We start from the raw sequence: 16,658 nt of genomic DNA, 5'->3' as shown, positions 1-16,658 counted from the left end.
CCAAAGTCCTATGCAACTGCAACATAACCTGCCAACTCTTGTACTCAATACCCCGTCGAATGAAGGAAAGCATGCCACATGCCTTCTCGACCACACTATTGACCTGTGTTGTCACCTTCAGGGAACAATGGACCTGAACACCCAGATCTCTCTGTTCATCAATCTTCCCTAGGACTTTTCCATTTACTGTATAGTCCACCCTTGAATTTGATCTTCCAAAATGCATCACCCCGCATTTGCCGGATTGAACTCCATCTGCCATTTACCTGCCCAACTCTCCATAGAGCATAGAACATTACAGGCCCTTCGGCCCTTGATGCTGTGCCGACCTGTCATTCCGATCTCAAGCTCATCTAACCTACACTATTCCATGTACGTCCATATGCTTATCCAATGACGACTCAAACGTCCCTAAAGTTGGCAAATCTACTACCGTTGCAGGCAAAGCGTTCCATTCCCTTACTACTCTGAGTAAAGAAACTACCTCTGACATCTGTCCTATATCTTCCACCCCTCAATTTAAAGCTATGCCCCCTCGTGCTCGCCGTCACCATCCTAGGAAAAAGGCTCTCCCTATCCACCCTATCTAACCCTCTGATTATTTTGTGTTTCAATTAAGTCACCTCTCAACCTTCTTCTCTCTAATGAAAACAGCCTCAAGTCCCTCAGCCTTTCCTCGTAAGACCTTCCCTCCATACCAGGCAACATCCTAGTAAACCTCCTCTGCACTCTTTCCAAAGCTTCCACATCCTTCTTATAATGCGGTGACCAGAACTGTACACAATACTCCAAGTGCGGCCGCACCAGAGTTTTGTACAGCTTCATCATAACCTCTTGGTTCCGGAACTCGATCCCTCTATTAATAAAAGCGAAAACACTGTATGCCTTCTTAACAGCCCTGTCAACCTGGGTGGCAACTTTCAAGGATCTGTGTACATGGACACCGAGATCTCTCTGCTCATCTACACTCCTAAGAATCTTACCACTAGCCCTGTACTTTGCCTTCTGGTTAAGGTCCCGGCTATTTCCTCTCTCGCTTTCCTCAGTAACCTGGGATAGATCACATCCGGACCTGGGGACTTGTCCACCTTAATGTCTTTTAGGATACCCAACACTTCCTCCTTCCTTATGTCAACTTGACCTAGAGTAAGCAAACACCTATCCCTAACCTCAACATCCATCATGTCCCTCTCCTTGGTGAATACCGATGCAAAGTACTCGTTAAGAATGTCACCCAATTTCTGACTCAGCGCATAACTTTCCTTCTTTGTCCTTAAGTGGGCCAATCCTTTCTCTCGTTACCCTCTTGCTCTTTATATATGAATAAAAGGCTTTGGGATTTTCCTTAACCATGTTTGCCTGCAGTATCTCATGTCGTCTGTTAGCCCTCAATGCCTCATTTCAGATTCGTCAGATGTAACCTACCTGCTTTTGAAGAATTATTAAACATTAAAATATTTAATGTCATCCTGGAGAAACAGAGCAGTTCAAAATTGAGGAGCTCGTGGTCTGGATATCCATCCAAGGATGATAAAAATGATGGAACCAGTTCTCATTGAGCCCCTTATAGTCTTATCTCACAAGGAATCAAGGGCTACGGGGAGAGTGCAGGGAAGTGGAGTTGAAATGCCCATCAGCCATGATTTAAATGGTAGAGTGGACCTGATGTGCCGAATGGCCTTACTTCCACTCCTGTCTTATGGTCTTATCTCCCTTGACCACTTAATAATCAGGGAGAGTCCCTTATGACTAACTTCAAAACCAAACAAGACCAGAGACATAATTATAGCCCCATCAGTCCAGTACCCATTAGTGGCAACACAAGAGAAGAGAGGTGCCAAGAGATGTTCTATATGATCACTGGGAAATGGAAAGAGTCATAAATTCACCAGTTGAGAAAAAGATACTAGAGGTTTTGGGAGGTAACAGGAAGCCTACCTGAAGGAGGATTCTGCAGGTTCTTTCTTCATCACTTGTAATAATCTTGTCAGAAGTCCTTTCTTCCCATCACAAATCAAGGTTCTATGAAAACAGAAAAACGTGATTCAAGCTCTTTGCTCACTTATAATTTCAGTTTAAAAATCAGAGTACACTGCTTCACACAGTTAGTGTTATTGAAGCTTTAAAGAGAGAGTCTTACCCCTAGGCCATCGCCAGTGGGATGATCATTGGACTGTTAATCCAGACACCCAGATAACATTCTGGGGCCCGGGTTCAAATCACACCATGGTATATGGTGGAATTTGAATTCAATGAATGTCTGGAATTAAGAGTCTAATGATGACTGTGAATCTATGGCCACTTGTCGGAAATACCCATTTGGTTCACTAAATGAACTTTAGGGAAGCAAAGTGCCATCCTCACGTGGTCCGGCCTCCACGTGACTCCAGACCAACAGCAATGTGGTGGACTCTCAACTGCCCTCTGGACAATAAACGCTGCCCAGCTAGTGACGCCCTCATCCCCTTAATGAATAATAAGAAAAAAATCTTCATATACACAAGTAACATTCAGTTTACCCGTTGGGTGTTGCCTGGATGGCGTAGCCACAATACTGAGTAAATTGGGCAGTACATCCTGGGCAAGAACTGTTTCGGAAACTTGGCTTGTTTAATTTATTCATTCATTCATTCACTGGATATGAGCTACCATTTATTACCGCCAGAAGATGGCCAATTAGTTAAACTGGATCAGTTAATTTTACGAACAGGCTTTCCATTATTGTATCAAGTGCTGTGGACATTTTTAATAAACCAGCTCAGACATTTTAATGACATCTGGAGCAGGTGGTCTTGAACCTGGGAATTCTGGTTCAAAAGGTAGGGACAATATCACTGTAAAAGAACACTCCAAATGCCACAAAGTTAGAAATATGGAGTGAAGTACCCATTTCTGAATCTAGAGTTTAGAATCTCCAACTGCATCTTCATTTATTATTTTATGACTTCACAGAATGTCACGAAACAGCAAGTTTATGGAGAATTGGACCTGCTTCAAAAAAGTGAGACACCCCAGGTTGAAAGCCCAGGAAATTGCTCACTTTTTTGTGGCTAACACAGTAACTGACCACATAGTCCAATGGCAAATATATACACAGGTGATCAAGACCAACTACCCTGCAAATTCTTATCTGCTTCCACACCATCTTAATACTATTCTCCCATTTCTGGCAACCTCCCTACACCAGTCAAAACTGTCCTCTCTAATACGTAGGCCAAGTAGACTATGGTCATAAATAAAATCCAGTTTAGACTGACTGCAGCAGGTACCATTCATGCCAGATAGAGAGGTAATAACGGCTACCATGAGAAAGAAAAAACCCTCCTCCTCATGCCACTGTCATTGCCAAACCATGAAAATCCAAAGTTGGAGAGAGAGAATATTCGAAGGTGATTCTGAAATGAACTAACCAGCCTAATATCACAGCTACCAGAGCAAGGCCAGTATTTTGACAAGAGGCTTACCTCCTGACTGCAGATCATCAACCACTGCTATTACAAGATTCAATGGAGAAGTTTAAAAAAAACGGTCACTTGGCTAGATAGTGAAGCCATTATCCTCAGTAAGCTAGATACTCTCCTAAACAGGGCAGTTTCCCTAGTTTTAAATCAAATGGCATTTTAATTTAGAATCAGTATATTGCGCAACAGAAATAAAGTCATGACAGAACTAATGGATGTGTATTTCTACTTTAAGCATTGTAATGGCCCATCGTTGCGTGTATAATAATATGTCTCTTACCTGTCAGTGTTAACAACTGCTTCCACCTCAGGAACGTTAGCTTTGAAAGAGATTGCAGCAAGTTCATTCAGCTCCTGGCTGTTCAATAATAGATATCTATTCCTGAAAACCCAAAACAAGAGTGGTCATATAAAAGGGGAACTATCAGTCAAATCCACTTGGAAGTTTTATTGTATAGTCAATTAGAAGGCATGAAAGGTGCTAGCGATTGGACGCAGATCTAAAGCCTACAACTTTATAAGCAATGAATTTTCACACCATATTATCAGGACTTAGTGAGAAAAGTCTTCTACTGATGAAATCACAATCTGTACTGCGCAAAGATGCAACCAACACATTTACAGTAGCAGATTTCTGCAGGTTTTCACAATCCACTTGGCTGGTTTGAAAACTGGAACCACACATCCATAGCAGTATTAGAGGTTCAAAGCTACCACAGAGGTACAAATGATGATAGAGAAGAAAGTGCGCTCATGACCAATATCAGGTAGGAAATAGAACCAATAAGCAGGTTGAATATAGATGGCAATGAAAAGCAGGTAAGAGAAATAAAGAGGGTGTGTGAAGGCTGGCAGCCAACATAAAGAACCCCAAAATCTTCTACAGACATTTAAACAGTAAATGGGGTAAAAGGACAATTAGGAGCCAAACTGAACATGAAAGCAGGTGCATAGCTGGAGGTAGTAGGAACTGTAGATGCTGGACAATCTGAGATAACAAGGTGAAGAGCTGGATGAACACAGCTGGCCAAGCAGTATCAGAGGAGCAGGAAGGCTGGAGTTTTGGGCCTAGACCCTTCTTCAGAAATTCTGAAGTGTCTCGGCCCAAAACGTCAGCCTTCCTGCTCCTTTGATGCTGCTTGGCCTGCTTTGCTCATCCAGCTCTATACCTTGTTATCTTACACAGCTGAGGTGTTTAGTGAGCACTTTGCATCTGTTCTTGTCAAGAAAGATGCTGCACAGACCATTGTGCGAATTGAGCCATTGGAAGAATGCACAATTGATAACAAGGCATCGGATAGTCTACTTCTAAAAGTGAGAAAGCACCAGGACTGGATGAGATACATCCATAAATACTAAGACATTGTCATCATTCAGTAGTAAGAACTTGAATAATGCAGAAGAGGCATTGTATCGAAGCTTTTCATCTTGCACTCAGCAGGGCAATTCAGAAGAGTAGCAATTCAAGGAGAAAAAAAAAATCAACATTTGTACTGCTGGAAAGGACAGCGCTGATTGTTTGTCAAGTGGACTCTGATAGAGGCTGTGTCATAGAAAATTTTTGCACCAATTAATGATGATAGCAGTTAACAGCTTAATTTTGTTTTCATTTAACTAGGCAGCTTGACAGATTGCTCAGAGCATTGTCTTCAGAAAAGAACCAATGAATGGCTTTTAAATAAATGCTTCCAGGGAGAGATGCAACACTTTTCTGGACCACATCATGTTTTGACACATCTGGCTGCACAGTGATAAAGTGGCTTGGGCCCCATTATGCCAATTTTATGCTGTTTGAAACTATGCGAATTCCAACAGATATTATGACTAAAGAAAATCTACCTTAACTGGTCAATAGTAGAGAACCTTAAAGATGAAAGCGGGAACAAAGTCAGCCTGTGTTATAACTATACATTGATCAGATGGTTTCTCAAGTCACCCCTTACCCTGCAATGCATTTGCAACTGCAGGGTCTTTACCAATCAGCACTCTCCACTCATACACGGTATATGCGATAGAATACCAACTCAAAAGGAAAATCTGTGAATTGAGTGCAGGATGAAACACTTCAACAAAACATGTCTTATTTCAACAATATTCAAAATTCGAGGGAAGTGAGACTGGAAATTGTGGAGCGCTGACAAAATTTTTCGGTCTTCCCTACATTAGGGGTGGTGCCAGAAGATGGGAGAATTGCAACAAATTACAGCTTTGTTCAAAAAGACAAAGAGTCAAGCCTGTCAGTTTTACATCAGTGATAGGGAAACCTATAGAAACAATTTTGGAAAAATTTAATATCCACATGAAAAATGTAGGTTAATTCAGGCAAGTCAGCATGCATTTTGTAAGGTACAATCATGATTATTTTTTGAAGAGTTAAAAGAGGGGCTCAAAGGCAATGATGTTGATGTAGTACAAGAACTTCCAAAGGGCATACAATACATTGCTGTACAGCAGACTGGGAGTTAAGGCTCATGATATAAAAGCAACAGCATGGAACTTATATACAGAATTGGCTGAGTGACAGGAAACAGACAATGGTTAATGCATTCTCCCCAGCTGCAGATTTGTAGAGGAGCGTGCTATGGTCATTATTGGCATCCTTGCTTTTCTTGAAGCACAATCAATCACCTGGTCCTGGGTATACATAATTTGCAAATAATATTAAATTGGAATCATTTTAAACTGAAGGTGATAGAACTTCAAAAGGAGACAAGGTAGTGAAAATAACAGCTGAAGTTCAATACACAGAAATGGGGGGATTCATTTTGAAGAATACAGAGACAATATAAAGACTATACAGCTCTGGAGGGTGCACGAGGGACCTAGGTGTATGCGTGTATATGTCTGTCTTCGAAGGTGCCAGGACAAATTCAGTCAATGGTTAATAAAGCAGAGTGCCCCAGACTATGAACAGGAGTACACAGTATAAAAGTAAGGAGTTTATTTTGTTTATGTGGAACACTAGTTTGACCTCAGACCAGGTATTCCATACAGTTCTGGGTGTGAATTTTAGGACGAATGTAAACAAATTAGACAACAGATGTAAATGGTTCCAGGCAGGAGGGTACAAAGTTAAAGCAGAGAAATGATTGTTTCCCTTGGGGGAAAATAGTAGACAGAGAATAGGGCTAAGAGGCATTTAAAATGCAGGAGGGTTCTGGACAAATGCACGCAAGACTGTTCCCACTTATGGAAGGGTAAATAACAAGGAGGCACAGATTGAAAATAATCGATAAATGAAACAAAAAGTATATCTAAAAAGTCTATTTAATCATTTTGGTCTGGAATACAGTACCAGAAAGCATGTTTGATGCAAGCTTAATGTATTCAAAAGGGAGTTGGAATGACACAAACACACACACACAAACACACACAAACAGCTGGGTTACAGCAAGAGGTGGACTAACTGAAGTGCTGATTCAGAGGGGTGTAGAAATGATGAACTGAATGGCCACCTAATGCGCTGTAAAGGCCCATTGATTAATTGAGACTATTCCAGTCAAAAATAGCCACCTAACTAATCAAATCCTAATTTCCAGCACTTGGCCCTTGGGCTTGTGTGCCTTGACATCAGAAGCGTACATCGAAATACTCGAGGGTTTCTGCCTCTACCAAACTTACAGGCAGGGAGTTCAAGATTTCCACCAAACACTGGGTGAGGAATAAAAATGCCTCACATCCCATCTAAACTTCCTGCTCCTTACCTTGTATCTATGTCCCTTGGTTATTGATCCCTTCATCAGGGGAAAGATCCCTTCCTGAATACTGTATCTAGGCCCCTCAATTTAACACAAGCGGTCCCTGGGTTGTGAATGAATGCAGTTCAAGTTGGTTTGACACAAGTCGAAACATTACGCCTTGTGTGCAAGTGCCTGTGTTGGACTGGGGTGGACAAGGTCAAAAATCACACGACACCAGGTTCTGGTCCAACAGGTTTATTTGAAGTCACAAGACTTTTGGAGTCTCACTTGTTCTTCAGGTGTCAGAGAGAGAGGTGGCATCAGACACAGATTTTATCTTCAAAAGATCAAATGGCCAAACAACTCTCAAATATATCTAACAATCCTAAGATAGCTGTTTAATCTTTAATCAGTTATAAAGGGTTAATATGCAAATCCCAGAATTTCTTCTCAAGTCACTGCCCCAAGATAACTGAAGATTTTAATCAGTAAACCAGAGGTGACATCTCAGGCCAGACAATGCATTTGAGGTGTAAAGCCTTGTTTATAATCTGGTTGTGTGTTAACTTGGAATTAGACTGATTTTACTTCTAGAGTAGGAATTTATAAAATGTCACACTGTCTAGAAGCTGTGCTTTTTGAATAAAATAGAATGCATCTGCAATTACAAATCTGCAAATGCAAATTCACTCTGCAGATCTGTGTATAGTGTGAGAGTGGATATAGCGTGGTGGGATCCCTTTACTGCAATATGAACCCAAGATCACGGTTAAGGCTGTTATCATGGATACCCAACTTAGCTATCAGCCTCTGCTCAGTGACTCTGTGTTGCTGTGTTTCCCAAAGTCCACTCTGGAGGACATTTACCCAAAGATCTGAGGCCGAATGTGCTTGACCGCTGAAGTGTTCTCCCACTGGAAGGGAACAACCCTGTCTTGGGATTACACACTGATAAAACCCTTTGTTAGCGCTGGGCATTGACTGGAAAGAAAGAATGATTACACGTGGAAAGCAATACCAGAAATGGCTGTTTCTAAATACTCACTCATGGTGATCACTGAAGCTCTGAAGCAACCTCAGGAATTGGATTTTCAGAGAAATCTCCTGTAGTGGAATAGCAAAAGGTTAGGTAGATAACTATTGAAATGAAAAAACAACTTTCAAGAATAGACGATTCAGCAATTACACAATTAGGTCAAAGTGTGTCCACGTGTGACTGGGTGTACAGCAGTCATAATGAATAATTAACGCACCGGTGACAGGGGTCACTTACTGAAACAGCTTTGCTTTTCCACAATGAAAAATATTTGCTGAAAAAAATTTTACAGAAAAATCTTTAAATTAATTGCGAACATTCTGCCCTAAACTACCAACCAGAACAGTTTGTTTAAAACATAGCTTCCCATCAGATGTAAGCATAATTTGTTTATCATCATTGCTTCAATCAATGAGCCACCTTCTTGAATTTACTGCAGTCCATCAGATACAGGTACAAACACAACACAATTACAAAAACTTCAGATATTAGAAAAATCCCATTTGCAACCAAAAGAATTATCCTGTGATCAAATATCAGTCCACAACTGCAAACCACTAACTTTTGTTCACCCAAGATTCTGTGCATCCTAACGTTATGCCTGGAGTCTATGCTATTTAGCAAGGCATTCGATAAGGTTCCACATGGTGGGCTCATTCAGAAAGTAAGGAGGCATAGGATTCACGGAAATTTGGCTGTCTGGATACAAAATGGACTGTCCAATAGAAGACAAAGGCTGGTTGTAGATGGAAAGTATTCAACATGGAGCTTAAGTGACCAGTGGTGTTCTGCAGGGATCTGTCCTGGGACCTCTGCTCTTGGTGATGTTTATAAATGACTCGGATGAGGAAGCAGAAGGGTGTGTTACTAAGTTTGCCGACGACATGAAGGTTGGGGGAGTTGAAGACAGCATGGAAGGCTGTTGTAGGTTGTAACAGGACATTGACAGGATGCAGAGCTGGGCAAAGAAGTGGCAGATGGTATTCAACCCAGAAAAGTGTGAAGTGATTCATTTTGGAAGGTCAAATTTGAATGCAGAATTCTCTGCAGTGTGGAGGAACACAGGGATCTTGGGGTCCACGACCACATATCCCGCGAAGTTGCTACCCAAGATGACAGGATTGTAAAAAGGAGGAGGAGTACGGTGTGTTGGCATTCATTGGCTGGGGAATTGAGTTTAAGAGCCAAGAGGTTATGCTGCAGCTGTACAAAACCATTGTTAGACCATACTTGGAATATGGTGTTCAGTTCTGATCACCTCATTATAGGAAGGATGTGGAAGCTTTAGAGACGGTGCAGAGGAGATTTACCAGGATGCTGCCTGGACTTGGGGGCGGGGGGGAGCAGGTCTTATGAGGAAAGGTGGAGAGAGCTAGGGCTTTTTTCATTAGAGCAAAGGAGGATGAGAGGTGACTTGGTAGAGGTGTACAAGATGATGAGAGACATAGATACAGTGGAAAGCCATTTACCTTTTTCCCAGGGCAGAAATGACTATTACGAGGGGGCATAATTCTAAGGTGACTGGAGGAAGGTATAGCGGATATGTCAGAGGTAGGTTCTTCATACAGTGTGGTGGGCATGTGGAATGCGCTGCTGGCAGTGGTAGCGGAGTCAGATACTTGAGACTTTTAAGTGACTCTTGAGTAGCCACATGGATGACAGTAAAATGTAGGGTATGCAGGGTGGATTGATCTTAGTAAGATAACAGGTTGGGGACAACATTATGGGCTGAAGAGCCTGTGCTGTACTGTTTTATGTTCTATGTGAAACATGCTAAGCAATTTTCTAGAACAGAGTTCCAGAGAAAATAAACTCTAGAGAAGCAAAACACCACAGGTTTTGGAAACATGGGATAAAAGATGGGAGATACTCAGGTTAGGCAGCATGTGCGAAGAGAAAAACAGATAACGCTTCAAGCCAGTGATGTCTGATGATTAGAGTGTCAGATCTGGGTTAAAAACACAGTTTGACAAGACAGTATCAACTGAAAATGTTAAGTGATTTACCACAGACATTGTCACACCTGCAGAACATTTGCATTATTAATTTTAGAACCAGTAAATAATTTATTTCAATGATAATAATTGAAAGGAAATCTGGGCCCACAGCACAAGACCTTGTTTTGCAATTGATTTCTGCATCTTCCTTTCTAAATGGAATAAGATGGCAAAATATTTCCATGGGCTATTAATCCCAAGACAGAGGTTGCATTCCCACCATGGCAGGTGGCGGAATTTGAATCAAGTCTAGATTTCTATTGAAAAGTCTAATGGTGACCATACCATTCTCAATTCTTGTAAAAACCCACCTGGTTCAGTAATGTCCTTTAGGGAAGGAAATATGCCGTCATACCTGGTCTGGGCTATTTGTCAGCCCAGATCCACAACAAAAATTGTGGATTTTTCACCGCCCTCTAAAATGGTCTAGCAAGGCATTCAGTTGTAACAAACTGTCAAAACACCTCAAACAAAGGAATAAAGCAGTATGGGTCATCTGGCACCACCCCTAGCAGTACAGGTAACAACCACAAAGTGCTGTCCTGCTTGCAAAGTCCTCCTTACTGACATTTTTTTTGGGTGGGGGGGGGTAAGTGCCAAAAATGAGAGCTGTTAGAGGTAGGCAAGGGCATAGAATGTATACTGGATAGGGTACTTCAATACCCATCACCAAGAGCAGCTCAGCAGCACCACTAATAACCAAGCTGGCTGAGCCTTATAGGACTGAGCTGCTAGGCTGGGTCTGTAGCAGGTACTGACAGAAAAATCGTACTTGACCTCATCCTACCCAATCCTCCTGCCACAGATGCATCTGTCCATGATAATATTATTATCAGCAGCCACTGTATAGCCCTGTTGTAGTCCTGTCCTCCAAGATGTGGCACTATCATGCTAAGGGGGTAGACTTTAACAGCTCATGACAGTGAATCCATGTGGTAGCATGGGCTTTCAGAATTGTTCTTTTATATTCTGAACCCATGGACTGGCACATCCCCCTACTCTACTGTTCACATTGAGCCAGAGGATCAACCTGAGTTCAATGGAGAACACCGGAGGACACACCAGGAGCAGCACCTGGCAAGCCTAAAAATGACATCTCACTCTGCTGAAGATGAAAAACAGATATTGCTTTCGTGTCAAGCAGCACATGCAGTAAGTGAGAAACAGGGCTAAATGATCCCACAACCAATGGATCAGACCTAAACTCTGCAAGCTACAGCCAGCTGTCAGTGGTGGTAGATAAATAAATGACTCACTGAAAGAGGTCATTCTGCAAACATAGTTACCCTCAATGATCTAGGAGAGCAGCACATCAGTGCAAAAGGCAAGGTGAAGACTTCGCTGCCTCAGTTCGGGGGGGGGAAGGGTCACTGTAACCGAAACATTCTCCACAGATTCTGCCAGACCTGTAAGCTTTTACCACAATTTATTTTTGTTTCTGATTTCCAGCAGCTGCAGTTCTTTTGGCTTTTAATTGAAATTGCAATACTGCCGAGGCCCACAATTTGGTAGCAGAACTACTGCAAGATGCAATCAAAAGGAGCCCGAGTCTGAGGATACTGGAGACTGGTTTGCAAGTTTCGCTAGCATTCATTTTCTCTTAAATGAAAAGCTTTATTTGATTTTAGCAAAATTCTAATGACCCTTAACATGGCATTATTGCAAACATTATACTCTGTATCACACTTGGAATCAAATGCAATAATCAGTGGAAATTTAATGTTGCATTTCAGATTACTTTGTTCAATTTAGATTTAAAAATTTCCAGGCGTGATTTTGTATTAGGCAAGACTTTATCCAACACGATTGAAGCAAGTGCCCATCCTGCAACTGACATTGGTCTAGATTAGAAGAAATATTCCTACATATCATGATGTCAAATTGGTTTACCTTTGAAATTGATAAGCAGTACACACTGTCAATCTGCAAGTTGTGGTTCAGAATGAGAAACTAGCCGACAGTAGAATGGAACAGTTCAGGGGCTCACAGATGGCCACAGTGGACAGTTAAACAAAGAGACGGACCCCAATCTTCAGCCATAGTAGGTGGATTTGTCAGAAATTAAAAATTTCTAATCTAGAAGACTTTTGCCACACATTTAGCAGACTTCATTACGTATGACAAACTGTCACAGATTCATCTGATTATACAATTCAGAGGAGCAATAGATACAATTGAACAGTTAGGAAAAATACCAGAGAAACAGATGACGGGCACAACCTTATCAAAAAGGACTATGGGTGCACAAAACCAAAAAACTGAGCAGCAGTTAGATTCAATCATTAAAGTGAAGAATGGATGAAATACAAAATCAAAATCACAATTTTTCCAAAAGTCATTTTTAGAAGACTCTTGTTATCAGGCAAATGTGAAAATATGCAATGCATGTAATTCCCAATGATGTGAAACACAGCTAAGCAATCTTTTCCAATCCATCATCACAGCACATCCACAGATCAAATCTGGTAACCCACAGGTCAGTAATCATTGGGGCAAGTGACTAAGCACTCAACAATCCAACATATCCAATACTTTCCAGTAATGTAATGAGGGCATTGAAAGCTTGCATATTAGAAGTATTAGTGAAAGAGAGAACAGCATTTTGCGTGATGACAACAACTCCTGCAATCAGTCACTTATGCCGCAAGTTTCATACTTACTGGGCTGCAGTCACAGATTTGATTCTGCCCATGCAACACATGATTAGTGGAATGTTTCCTCCAGATCAGTTTGTCAAACAGGTTATTAAGACCAGGAATAAGTCGAAATTCTGCCAACATCTTGTGAACCTGAAACAGTATGGAAATTATTCAGCTCTTGATTTATGTCACACTACACAAGGTGCTGTTCACTGAATCAGAGATAGCGCAAGGATCTCATGATCAACTGCCACTCACATCCTTATTACATGAAAACCAATGCATCCAACAAAATCGTGGTTCTAAATTTTATAAGTTCCCATTGCACTGAAGAAAGTTAGCATTTGGATTGAGCAAGACTCTTTTTAAGTTGTCTCAATTAACTCTGGTGTGTGATCTTAAAAAGTTGGGACTTCTGCTTTAGCATTATTTCAAATATTATGATCACCATGCGTCCACTATATTTATATTGTGATCTGCTTAGAGACACTAACATTTTATTTGAAGTTTGAAATTCTTGTTCCTAAAAAGCAACAAGGTTCCACAATTTCTAAAAATGAAAAAAAAACTTTACTTCAAAAATGTTACTAAACATCCACAGCATACATAAACTTATACTCTGAACATCTGAAATCAGATGACAGTATGGATTAAAAGACAAATTGTGGTCAAACATTCCAAACAGCACGTGGTTAAGACAGCTCCTCAGAGTTCTCAGTAACCCACCAAGAGGAGAAGGAAAGGGAAAAAAGCTGACAAGTGAAAGGACAGCACAGCTAAAAATAACTGGAATGTCATTTATGAAACTGACAAGAGAGTTACATCATGATTTCTGAAAATCCTCAAAGCTTAACCCTAGCAATTGTTTGGCAACTGAGGTTTCTTTTTGTTTAAGGAAAGCTCATGAAGTTTTGAATGAAGAATCCAAATGGCTGTTTCCTAAAGTTCCAAAAGTTGAAATCTGCTATTTGACAGAAGTTTCTTCTTACTTCTTTCAATACTGGCCATTGCCTATCTACAATCTTCACTAACAATGTATTTTCACAGTCCAGAGTTGACTGATCCTCCAACCTTCAGTGGAAATACTGTATTAAGCAAGGCAATTTAATATTCCTACCATTGGTTTTGCTGAGTTACTGTGGATGCGGACGATGTACAAGGTCAGTAGCAAGGTTAACAGACCAGGATCCCAGCCAAACACAGGTGCTAAAATTACTTTAATGGATACAGCACATCGGATCAATTGGAGCTTCTGGCTGCTGACAACAATGTTTAAGCAAATGTGAAAACTTGTCCAATAAGATGGATCACTCTCAGGTTTCCTGTTCCATGACCAAAAAGGAATGGATTCTCTCAGCATGCAAGAGATTCAATATCAAAATTACAAGTATTTACCAAATCTCCAAATCTAGCACTTGCGTTCAACATACCTCTCCTTTAATATAGGAAACCTGTAGTTTAATAACCATACAAAACACATCTTTCTGTAATGCTGCTACAGTGATATTCAAATAGAAAATAACATTGCAACAGCCTACAATCAAAGATATATTAAAGCAACAGCACAGGCTTAAAAAAATATAGGGCTAGGCTAGTTCTAGCTGGTTGACTGCAAGACCACAAGATACAGGAACAGAATTAGGTCATTCGATCAAGTGAATCTGCTCCTGACTGCCACCCGAACATTCATGTTCACCTTAAGTGAATCTTGAATTAGGACTTCTAAACACCCTTTACACTACAGATTTCCAAAGCCATTCCATATTTAAAAAGCAAGCTCTGCTTCTATCCTTCTTACCAAAGCAGGTAACCTCACACTTTCCCACATTCTATTTCATCTGCCACTTCATTGCCTACTTTCCTAGCCTGTCCAAGTCCTTCTGCAGCCTCTCTGCTTCCTCAACACTACCTGTACCCCAACCTTCGTGTCATCTGCAGACTTCACAACAATGCCCTATGTTCCTTTATCCAGATCATTAACGTATAACATGAATACTTGTGGTCCCAAACAAGTCTCCAACCAAAGTCGGCTAGTCACAGTCTGCCATCCTGAAAAAGATCCCTTCATCTCTACTCTCTGCTTTCTGCCAGTCAGTCAATCCTCTATCCTTGCCCCTAAAACCACTGGCTCTTATCTCATTTAGCAGTCTCCTTTCTGACATTTTGTTAAAGGCCTTCTGGAAATTCAAATAGATCACATACGCTGACTCCCCTTTGTCTAAATTGTTTGTCATCTCCTCAAACAATTAGGAGTATACAGTGGTTAGTACTGCTGCCTCAGTGTCTGGGACCTGGATTTGATTCCAGCCTCAGACGACTGTGTGCGGGGTGTTTGCACGTTCTCCCCATGCCTCAGTGGGTTTGCTCTGGCTTCCTCCCACAATCCAAATGTGTGCAAGTTAGGTGTATTGGCCATGGGAAACTGCCCCATAGTGCTCAGGGATGTGCAGGCTATATGAGTTAGTTATGGACCTAGAGTGGGTATCTGGATCTGGATCTGGATCTGAATCCAAATCTGAGTGGGATACTCAATGGCCTGACTGGCCTCTTTCTGCACAATAGGGATTCTATGAAAGAATCATAACAGATTTGTTAGGCATGATCTCCACTTGAAGCCATATTGACTCAGCCCAATTTTACCACGCACTTTTGGGGATTCCAAAATATCATCCTTAACAATGGTCTCAAAATATTAGCAATGACCGAGGTAAGGCTAACTGGCCTACATTTTCCTACTTTCTGTCTCCTTTCCTCTTAAAAAGGGATGGAACATTAGCCACTTTCCAGTCCTCCAACACCCTTCCTGACCTCAGTGATTCTTGAAAGCTCACTACCAATGTCTCTACAATCTCCTTCAGAACTCTGGGGCATTGCTCAATTGGTTCGGGCAATTTATACACCTCCAGAACTTTCTGCTTCCCCAGCACCTGCTCCTTAATGATGGCCACTACTCTCACATCTGTCCTGGCTCTCAAAGTTCTGGTATGCTGCTAGAGTCTTCCACTGTGAAGACTGATGCAAAATACCTATTCAGCTCCTATCATTTCTTCGATTCCAATGACCACTTCTCCAGCCTCATTTTCCACTGGTCCAAATGTCCATTCTTGTTTCTCTTATCTTTTAAATCTCAAAAAAAAGTTGCAATCTTCTTTTATATTACCAGCTAACTTAGTCATGTCTTCTTCTCCCCCGCTTATTGTTTTACTTATCCTCTGCTGGTTTTGGAAGGCTTCCCAAATCTCCACCATATTGTATTCATTTTCCTTTGCTTTTATGCTGCCCCTGACTTCCCTTGTCAACAATAGTTGCTTCATCCTCTCTTTAGCATGCTGCTTCTTCCTTGGGGTGAATTCCTGCTGTGCCTCCCAGAATACCTCCAGAAAGTCCTGTACTTCCTTTTTTAAAAAAATATTCAATCATGGTATAAGGCCTTCACTGACTAGGCCAGAATTTATTGCCCATCCCTACTGCTGAGGCAACTGTCCATAATGAACAAACATTCTCAATATTAATAGGATACATCACTTCCTACTGCTGAGGCAACTGCAACCACATGTAGGCCAGGCCAGGCAAGATGGCAGATTTTCTTCCCTAAAGAAAATTAGTGAATTTGATGGGTTTTCCTGACGTGGTCATTAGACTCTTAATTTCAGATTTTTTTATTGAATTCAAATTTGACAATTGGCTATGGCAGGATTCACACCCAGGTCCCCAGAACATTACGTGGGTCTATCAATTAAAAGTTCAGCAAAATTACCACCAGGCCATTGCCTCTCCAATGCTCCATGATCTTTCCTGCTAGGATCCCCTTCCAATCAACTCTGGCCAGCTCCTCTCTCATGTCT

The 16,658-nt window shown here is 41.3% G+C and overlaps 1 protein-coding gene across 1 annotated transcript in view; it reads right to left on the bottom strand.

Moving 5' to 3' along the window:
- LOC125461540 (short transient receptor potential channel 4-associated protein-like) overlaps positions 1–16,658 on the bottom strand; it is a 106,632-nt gene that overhangs the window by 30,862 nt on the left and 59,112 nt on the right. Inside the window, exons 10-13 of the mRNA XM_048550452.1 lie at positions 12,835–12,963; positions 8,187–8,245; positions 3,742–3,843; positions 1,939–2,022 (exon numbers count right to left, since the gene is read on the bottom strand). Of these exons, the coding sequence (XP_048406409.1) occupies positions 1,939–2,022; positions 3,742–3,843; positions 8,187–8,245; positions 12,835–12,963 (374 nt within the window). The remainder of the gene's footprint in view (positions 1–1,938; positions 2,023–3,741; positions 3,844–8,186; positions 8,246–12,834; positions 12,964–16,658) is intronic.

Source organism: Stegostoma tigrinum, chromosome 19 (assembly GCF_030684315.1).
Source record: "Stegostoma tigrinum isolate sSteTig4 chromosome 19, sSteTig4.hap1, whole genome shotgun sequence".
Taxonomy (NCBI): Eukaryota; Metazoa; Chordata; class Chondrichthyes; order Orectolobiformes; family Stegostomatidae; genus Stegostoma; species Stegostoma tigrinum.
The sequence above is the reverse complement of the archived record's forward strand: the minus strand, read 5'-3'. Positions and strand labels throughout refer to the sequence as shown.